Below are 10,694 nucleotides of genomic sequence, written 5' to 3'. Positions count from 1 at the left end.
GTGTGTGTGTGTGTGTGTGTGTGTGTATATATATATATATATATATGTACTATGTATATATAGTATATATAAAACCCATTTCTACTCGTCGCATTTAACTGAAAACTTTCTCGCAGGTCGAGGAAGACACCGTGTCTCTTGCAGTCACGTTCCTCACGCACTGTTTGGAACAAGCGATCCGCGATAAGACACGTTACAAAAATGCATCTGGGGACTAAATTGACAAGAAAAAGAACGATAACAAACAACCATATAGCAAGCTTTCTTCATTGCATTGCTATAAGAAACCGAATGAACATCGATATAAATTCGTGCTTGTTGGCATTCAATGAAGCAAGCTGTTCACTCATATTTGTTCACGCTCGTTTGCTTAGACTAAATCCAACTTCCTGGCAAAAATAGTATATTTAATCTTTCGCCGTAATGTAAGATTTTTGGCACAAGTACAATTTCACTGTTTAAAATTTCTTCAAAATAAAAGAGGATATAATTCGGTTCCTCTTCCTGAAATATCTTGTTAAAAAAATTATTCAGTAATATAAGTAGTGATATTAAAAAACAATTCTGAATTTTTCTACATTTTTTGAATGTCTAAAAAAATAAAAAAAAACAGATTGTAAACGGAATAAAGGGATAAAAATATTATTGCAAACGCAAGAGTAATAGAAATTTAAAAGAAATTTGCTTAAAATGTTGAGTGAATGTTTTATTGAGCTTTAAAACATTTATTGCATTATGAAATAGAAATTTAAGCATTGAATTGATTATGAAATGTTTACGAATGAAGTGTTTACTTGATATTTAATGAATATAATTTTAAACATTATAGTTTTCTAAAGTATTTATAAAATGTTATCATCATGCAGAAGTGATGCATCATGCAGTTTCACTAAGTGTTTGCAACGTGCTTTTAAACAGTGTGATCATCAATAAAAATCTTCATACATAGTGTAATCATTCACAAAATTCTCATAAACAGATATAAATACAATCTCTTACTGTCTCTAACTAAAAAATGTCGCCAGGGCTTAAAGATCATCGCGATTCCGTCTAAAACTGAACGTTACGCATCACGGTTCTCTCGCGTGAGAAAAACACGCTGTCGAGAAACGCGACTCGGTAGCATTTTCACGCGAGATTCCAAGCCGAGAAGCGGATACACGTCACACTCGAAGAGGCATTCGACAAGAGAAACAGACATAGGAAAATGTTCAGTATAAGCATTTGCTGGCCGTATTCAAGCAGTTCTTCTGAGCTGGATCGAACCAATCCGCCGAGCGTAACTCCGGATTTCACGGCAGTAAAGTCGAGAGTTTCGTAGCGAGCGGCTTTTTAGCCGGCTGAGAAAAATATTTAAGGTACTTCGAAATGGAGCGATGGCTGTATCTTCCGCTAAAAGATTGCGGTTACAAAGATTTCTTAAATTCACACAAGCATAAATTTTGATGTTTACATAAATTTTTACATTACGTTATTAAAAAATTAAAAATTATTGCAAAAGAAGATATATATAGTAACCGTAAATCTTGAAAAAAAAAAATTTTTTAAATGTAGTCGCATAAAATTCAAAGAATATAAATATCATATTTAAATAGCAAATATATTTTGTGTACTATGTAAAGCAAAATTTCAGCAAAATCTGCGGAGCCGCAATTTTATTGAAATGTAAATCTTTTCAATTATATGTAATATGCATACGTATAAAATAAAAAAAAGATCGTGCATATATTTAACGATTAATTATTAAATTATGAAATATTTTACAAGTATATATTAGATTTCCAGTAATATGACTGAATGTGAGCCGTAGTGTAATTAGGTACGTTGAAAAAGTGCTCGCAAAAATATTTAAAAAGTTTTTTCAAGAAAAGTTAAACAATACCCAATATTATTTTTTCCGTTAATGCAAACTAATTTTTTTATTTCATAAAAAAGGATATCTTCAAATATCTTTGAAAGTATCATCAAGGATATCTTCAAGTATCATTGAATTCAGAAATTTCTTTTCTTACACCACATTTCCCATATACATTAAAAAATGTAATAAAAAGCAAGATAAAAAGTCACAAAAGCGAAATTCTATTAAAAAACAAAATCGTGAGACATAAAAGAATTCACATAAATGAAAATAAAGTTTTAGTAGTAAAAGCGTTAAGAAGGTAACACGAGGAAGTCTCACATTGTCCTCTGTTTGTTATGCTCGACAAAATGATAAAGTTCTCAAATAGTTAGAAAAAGTTGTCTGGAAAAAGAAAATACGGGATAACCGAGAATCGTCTCAAGTAACAGACAAGACGTTTCACGTGTAACAGAAGTTGTGTAAAATTGGAGACGTTGCTCGTTTCCTAGGCTGCTGTTGATTACACGGTAAAGCGAGAAAGTGGGCAGAGTGCAAAGAAGAAAAAGAACAAGCTCTCCTCGACGAACGTCAGGTGGTACAAGGACGGAATATATTATAATTGTAGAAAGGACCGGATCTCAAGACTCTTTGGCTCGCTTGCTCGCTCGACGCGCTAATTTACTCGGAGCTATTCCCTTTGGTCACCGCTGCGGTGTGGTCCATTTTTGTTTCAAAAGTTCATAAAAGATGGTTGAAAATCCACTTTGCTGTGGCGGCCAGCATTGTCGCGTTAGCGGTTAACTTTTGCTATTACCGTATCGTAATCGCTGATACAGTTAATTCGGCTATGCCGAGGAAGAAAGAAGAAACGAAAGAGTTCTTTGCTCCTCCAATCCTTCGTTTACCTTCTTGGGTGAATAGCCAGAGTCTCCTAAATTACCTTGAAACCGCCGCGGGAGTTCTTTCTATGCCTCGAGCACGATTTACGAGGACGTTCGACGGTCGTCGTGGGAAAGAGGGAAACAGAGGGAGGGAGGAGAGAAAGAGAGAGACGACTGATCCTCTCACCATCCATTACTGGCACCGTCGCCACGAGGGATCCACGGATACCATAAATCGCGTATCTATCGTACGGTGTCGAGGGTGGCGGCGCCCGCGACTCGGCGATATTACTACGTGAATTATACGGCGTACATTACAATACGATTGCGATTACGCGACACAATGCGCTCTCGGAACTAGCGGCGAACTGGTGGCACGGGTGGATCGAATCAGACATCTCGGTTTGGGATCGATCGATCGATGGCACTCGCGTATTTCGGGAACGGAGTATAATGATCGGCTAATAGCATTGGCGAGTCAATAGCGTGGATGACAACGAAACGGCTACACGATAACGACCGTACGATACGACGCGATAATAGTGCAGGTTGCTCGCATTTGGCGCACCGTGGCGGATGCAATCGCGCGTGCGATGTCCTGAGACACATCGGGGCAGAAACACCGTCGGCGTCGTCGCACGCGTGCGAACACGAATTTGCATGCGCTCCGATTACTGTATTCTGCGCGATAATGATACATGCATATCATCGTACGACGATTAAAGCGGCGCGTGCCGCGAGGGAGAAATTGATTCGTCGCGCGCTGATGTTGCAGCAACTCGCTCGGAATTTCGTAATAAGCGCGCCTCGTAAATCCCCCGAGCGCCTCTCAAAAGAAACCCCTGGAACGGCAGACGAGCGTTTTTGTAAATTTCCCCTTAACATCACCGACATTATAATTGCACCTTCATAGGCACACTTCAACGAGTAAGCCTCTTTTGCGATACTAATTACTTAATTCATGTCAACGTCCCACTGAAAATATGGTAATAAAACTTCCAAATATTGAACATAATAATTTCAATCGAATTTCGGTTAATAGAAATAATTTTACTTTTCTAAATATTGAGTAATTATTGCTAATAAATTGATTACATTATTGTATTTAATAATAAATAATAAATAATAATAAATTAATAATAAATTGTATTTAGAAAAATAAGATTATTTTTAGTTATACATTATTTTAGTTATACATTAATCAAAAGTTTAAATGAAATGAAATTTATTAAATAATACCCGCATCGATTTTTCTTAATACAAACTGTATCTATTGTTGTTATTGTATTAGCGAAACTTCACTACAATTGTCTATCTAGGTTATTCATTCGAAAGCAATCCTTCATTTTTTTAAGTTCAACATTTGCTAATTGTTATCAGATTTTTTTCAGTGATTTACACGATGTCAATACGATTCCTCACGAGAGAAATAGGTTACTTTTTATATTGCGTTAAAAAAAGAAATAAAGGATTGCTCTAGAGCAAGCAATCTGAATATACAACTGCAATGGATTCGACAATACATGAGTTTGTGTTAAGATAAATTGATGCGGGCATTATCCGATAACTATTCTATATACCCTTCCTTCGCTCTATGATACACATTATCAGATAATAATTAGGTGTTTGCGGTACACGCATTATCGTGTAAGATCGTTATTATTACAGTCAAGTCCAATTACATGCAATCGCATGTTAAAACACCAATTTGTACCTGCCTATGCAAGATCATCGTGAACAACCATTTCAATGAGCTCACATTATAAACCACATAATTAAGACGTATAAATAATGCATAATCACGTGTACCGCCGCTTGATATAATTTATCGCAATTTGTACATGGCAAAGCCAAACTGCTTCTTTTTTCTCTTGTTGAATAATTTCATCGCTTCTATCGTTTCTATCGTTTCGCAAGACTTAAAATAATTTAATTCATTTTCATAACACTTAACATTAAATATTAAAGAATAAAATAATGTCCTGTTTTAAAAGTTTTCTTAATAAAAATTCCAATATAAATTTATTAACGAACTTGTTATTCGAAATTAAATACTCTATGAAGATTACAAATATGTTTTATACATGAATGTAATCTTTTCAATTTTATTATTCAATCTTTAATTTCAAAAGATTCAGAAAAAAACTTTTGTGAGATTCATGATTGAAACTATTTTTTTTAAAAAGCTAAGCCAATATAGTATTTACTCATAAAAAATGTTATAAGTACTCATTAATTATTAATTCGTAATTTTTATATGTCACTTGTGTTATCTAAAATTTTAAAAGAAATTTTGTGTTATATTATAACACAAATATTGTATAATAATTTTTTCATTGTATAATCATTAAATTTGTTATGTAGTAAATTGATAACAAATAATATATACTGTGATACAGAAACATCGCTTACACAAAATTCCGGAGAATGACATCTCAATAACAAAAGAAAATTGCGCTGTTCTTAAAGAAAACGATCACGTTGTTGTCTATGGAACATCGATCAACTCTTAAGAATTAAAGATGCAACGTGTACCTGCCTCGTCGCCCGAAGGAAAACGGCGATCAACTCGGATAACATCACAAAATCGAGCATGAGAGAGGATTCCGTGGAAAGGGGTATTAAATACGTGACCCGACTCGTTTTATCCTTTCCATCGTTCAGCTTCTGCCGAACCTTAAACTATTTCACGTTAAGAGGTGTGAAATGAAACCTATCGTCGTTACTACGACCTTCATAGCACGACTTTACTTGAGAATTTGCTATAACGCGCGTGTGCTAGTATAGTTCGGAGAAAGAAAATTGGAAGGAATGGAGGTGTACATCAAGTTTAAGGTATCCTCATCATCGTGCTATTAAACGGCTATAGCTCTTGAAAATTTCCTCGCCCAATCGCCAACATTCACATAAAAAATTATTAAGAAGCGATGACTTTACTCGAAGCGTTGATAGTGTAAATATCATCACTGTTATCGAAAAACTGCCTCGTAGCTACTTATTTTACTTTTTTCTTTCTAAGGATCTTTTTCCACACGACGAACTCTAGTACTAAAATATGCATATAAAGATACACAAAATCTTTAAGACGAATGACCTAAAAATTATTTTTCATGAAATAAAAACTATTACTAAATAACATCCTATAATAAACGCTTTATCGTATACATGCATGCACTTTGATTGAAAAACTCTAGAAATTTTTATTTTTTTAATCTAACTGTCGAAATAATGGCATTCTACCAAATACTATTAATGATTGATGATTTTTATTGTTGGACTTTCATATAGACTTTAAACATGCGACATATTTCTACTATTGTTCTGTACTACTGTTGTGTTATACTATTAAGCGCTTTGATTGTACTTTTTCATTGTATTGCAATGCTCTCTAATTAATTTGTAAATCTTTTGGCTTTACACTGAAGAGGACCCAAATTGGAGTCGAAATGTTTGTCATTTTATCATTTATTATTATTTATATATAATTATTATACACTATTACATTACTCTGTGCCAGATTACATTGGCTTACATAATATTTTATTATTTCTTGATTTATACTGGATTTATATTTTAAGTCCGTGGTATGGACGTTGACTATTTCTTAATTTATATCTTTAAAGCCTTAATATCTTGCATATTGTATTTTATAAAATAATTTTGATTTTATATGCCTTCAAATTTAAAATAAATATATTTTTTAAAACAAATACATTTTCAACAAGATGGAGCGTTTGTAATCTTGTTAGATCATTATGATTAGATTGCAGTATAATTCATGTTTTGGCATTCATACAATATTCGTCCATTATTAATTATGATAAACAGAATTATTCACTTGATTATGACAAGCGATTGGCGATTGTATCGATAGTTTCATGTCATATTGGGTCATAGCGTGTATTTTATATATTGTATAGTATAATATATAATATCAATTATAATTATGTACATATTAATAAATATGTATAATGCAACATTTACACGAACTCTAAACGAATTTTTAAACAAAGAAATATACAAAATTAATTTACAGAGAGCTCATCATATAATATACTATTGCTTGAAGCATTTTATATAATATAATAAAACATGATTCTTTACAGACATAATTATTTTGAAAATATTAATTTTTACTTAAATGGACATCACTGAAATAAAATATCTGATTAAAATAATATGAATTTTCACATATTGAAAAAAAATGAACATTTGCAATGTTAATAAAGTTGATTAACCTTCTTTCAAAATTTAGAAATGCTCCAAATTTTTGAGCAATAATGTATATCGTTTTTATTTTATTCAACATTTCTTTTCAGAAAACTAAAGTTCCTAATAAATATTGAGATGAGTTTTGACAATTGGGTGTAAATAAATAGATACGTTATAGGATATCTATAATTATACGTTTTCTTTATAGAATTAATCAATAACTATATCAAAATTCTGAAACTGAAATGCTAGTTTCACTGATGTGAGACACTTTATAACGGATCAATTTGAATTGATTATGAGAGGTAATTATAATTAAACATGCAAGTAGGAATATAATTACCTGATGCAAATTATGAAACATGTACAAGGGAATTAAAAAGAATAAAATGAATTAAAAAGAATTATAAGCATCTGAGTGATACATGAGCGCCACAGCCGATTTGAAAAGAGTTGAAGGAAAAAGAAAAATAAAAGGAAAATGTAAAGAAATATTAAAAACTGGAATAAACTGCATTCAACTGCGTACATCCTCTATACATTTAGCCTCCATTTTTCTCAGCATATATCTGCATTACAATAGGATTATATTTTTTTATTAATAAATTCGTCCTGCTATTCCTACTACGGCGCACCATATAATGTTTTTTATACACAAATCTTTGACGGAATGATTCCAACAATGTTTTAAACAACGGCACTATTTAAACTGGAAACGTTTAAAAAGGCGACATGTAAATACCATCTTTTCTACTATTGGCATTAAATCTGTTCGCCGCAATTCTCTTTCATTTACTCATCAATAGATTTCAATTATCTGTATGTAAATTACTATTATTCGCGATTTTGAATTCGTGAATATCTAATTTGATTTTCTATTACAACTTGTTCAAACTACAATGTATTCACTTTTTTAAAGTATATTTAATGTTAATAAATAAGAAATAAAAAAATTCTCAATTGTTATTTTCCATCATAATTTCTAATAATTTCATATGTAAATATTGTAATAATACATTTAATGCATATCTAGAACAAATAATATTCTTGAAACATTAAACTGAATAATTCTACCTTGAAATTTTATGCTATATTTATAAAAAAATGAAATAAATAATATCTATTCAGGTACATCATTCGCATTGCGTGATATTCTTATCGGGAATATTCACGTCATTTTCACAACCGTCTGTCGTTCTGGCTTTTACTTCAGATTTTCACGATATATTCGACTGCGCGCGTTCATGAAGTATATATATTTGGAATTTTCTGGGGAATTTAGCGGCAACGCTCGTGATAAATATCACATTTCGCCGAGTGAACCAGCCAACGGGCGCGGACGAAGAGATTCCATTCAAATTCATACCAGTCGTACGTACATCCGGCTTTACGATCCTCTCAACGCGAAAAGTTCGTGAACGTGCATCAACCGGTGGGGGTGAAAAATCGCGAAGCATTCGAAAGGCGGGTGATGACATCCCACCCGATAATTTGTACTCGAGGGAATACATACCGCGTGAAATTCATTTGACACGCTATAACACAATTCGATCGATGAATCAGCGACAATGCCAATTATCCATGCGTACATCGCACGATACAAATAGCACGTTAAATGTTTCACTTACCCGTCATACACGATTGTGATTGAAATAGACGAAACAAAATCTGATCAGCAAAACTTTCATATCATTGAATGTGCCGGAAGTATTTGTTCAAAAGAAGAATTACGTTTAATCTTTGATTATTCATATTTGGATATTTTTAAAAAAGTCTCTTAACTCTTTCGTATCTCTGACTTTCCTAAAAGAAATGTGTTTATTTATATGGGGAAAGTTTTATAAGTTTTTGGAGGTGCTGATATCAAATTAAAAAGAAATTATCAATATTTAATTTTAAAATGGTGGATTCAAGATGATGATTGTGGAAAGCTGAAATATCGTATATTTAATATATGATACTGTGGATTAAGGTTCTTTTCTGATTAATAATTACGGATCAAAAGTTAAATTTAAAATGACTACGAAAAATGTAATATCGACGATATATGTAAGCTTGACTGGTTTTTTCTGAATACAAATTTTTCTGAATACAATTGTAAATCGAATGTAAAAATTTCAATCAATATAATACATCTGAAAGAGCTATTATAAACAGGACTCTCAGTTTTCAGACGAGCAACAGAAATAGTACGAATGGTGGCAGAAAATGGCCTAACGAAAGAGGGTTGCGGCGCCCAAGAAAAATTGGTAAAATTTATATACATAATTATATTTGATTGAAAATAATACATTTCAATCAAATATAATTATGTATATAAATTTTACCAATTTTCAAAGTGTGCGTTTTACTTTATATAGCTTGAATCTTTCTTTTTAAAATAAAATAATATCATGTAAATGGTTTAAAAATATTTGCTCTTATTATTATGTCTACTACTAAAAATAATTATCATTATTAAATAATAACATGAAAATAAGATAAAAAAGTTACTTCCAGCTGTAAAAAAATAATTTAAAAATTCTGCAAATTACCTAGTAATTAAAGACATCCATTAAAATCTAAAAATATTTAGATAAGCTTTTAAAAATTATAAAGCATGCATTCAAGACTCAAGCAGATATTTTTGACAGCACATCACTTACTATTCGGGTCGTGTATCCAACGTTTCTTGTCTCCAACTTTCATTATGCGGGGATCATCCTGAAAATAAGAAAGTTGACATGTTAGGAAAGATCAATTTTATATTCACTTTATACGGCGAATCTTATTTTGGGATATAACGAGGCATATAAGGATATAGATTTATTATATAGACTCGTTGAAGGCCATTATTTTCACATCGTCACGGAATCAAGGGTAAGTGGCATTTTGCGCCAAAATGCAATTCGATTGATTCGGTAAGAAAGCTGTCGGTACGTATACGTCGTAAGCACGTGAGCGGAGAATATGACGAACGATCGCTCGTCACGTGCACGAAATTCAGGGTTGCCTGGTAAAATAAGAACGCGTAATCTATATTCTCGAAGTTCAGGCCGAGGTCAAAGATAAAAAGAGAACGGGGTTCGAAGGGGCATGTTGGGACTAGAAGGACGAAGGGGAACGAGCTTGCGGAGAGAGCTTGCGTGATAGTTCACGTGCCAATTTGCAATACATACATATACAAAATTCGCAGATAATATCTAAAATACCAATGGGAAAATACATGAAATGTAGGTTGCTGACCACATTTTAAATACCGATCGTAAGTTACTGAGATTACATAAAATGACGCAGTCAAATTATAAAAATACATCCATCGAAGTATTGAACGCTTAAGTTTTGTAAAATTACATTATTCATCGATTGTAGCATCATCAGATGCATCGAATTATTGAAGACTTAGAATAAATAAATAAATATATGTAAGTGTGTATGTATATAAAATTTAAATATTCATATAAAACATACGTATTATACAAAATTTATATATTTATATACAAATTTATAAAAGAAATGCATATATCTCACAAGATATATAAAATTATATACGAATATCTTGTGTGTTAATTAATTACATATATGTTTTTTTATCCTAAAATTTAAATTATAAATTGTTTAAAAGAACTTTTATAAATATATGTAAGTGTGTATGTATATAAAATTTAAATATTTATATCAAACATATGTATACACAAAATTTATATATTTATATACATAAATTTATATATTTATATACATAATTTATATATTTATATACAAATTTATAAGAGAAACGCATA

At 31.7% G+C, this 10,694-nt stretch overlaps 1 protein-coding gene across 1 annotated transcript in view; it reads right to left on the bottom strand.

Annotated features, from left to right (window-relative positions):
• The window catches only part of LOC108687935 (proteoglycan Cow), a 145,478-nt gene that overhangs the window by 58,459 nt on the left and 76,325 nt on the right, over positions 1 to 10,694 (bottom strand). Inside the window, exon 2 of the mRNA XM_018193980.1 lies at positions 9,579 to 9,636. Within this exon, the coding sequence (XP_018049469.1) occupies positions 9,579 to 9,636 (58 nt within the window). The remainder of the gene's footprint in view (positions 1 to 9,578; positions 9,637 to 10,694) is intronic.

The sequence above is a fragment of the Atta colombica genome, unplaced genomic scaffold, assembly GCF_001594045.1.
Source record: "Atta colombica isolate Treedump-2 unplaced genomic scaffold, Acol1.0 scaffold220, whole genome shotgun sequence".
Classification (NCBI taxonomy): domain Eukaryota; kingdom Metazoa; phylum Arthropoda; class Insecta; order Hymenoptera; family Formicidae; genus Atta; species Atta colombica.
This window is presented reverse-complemented; position numbering and strand designations above follow the sequence as displayed.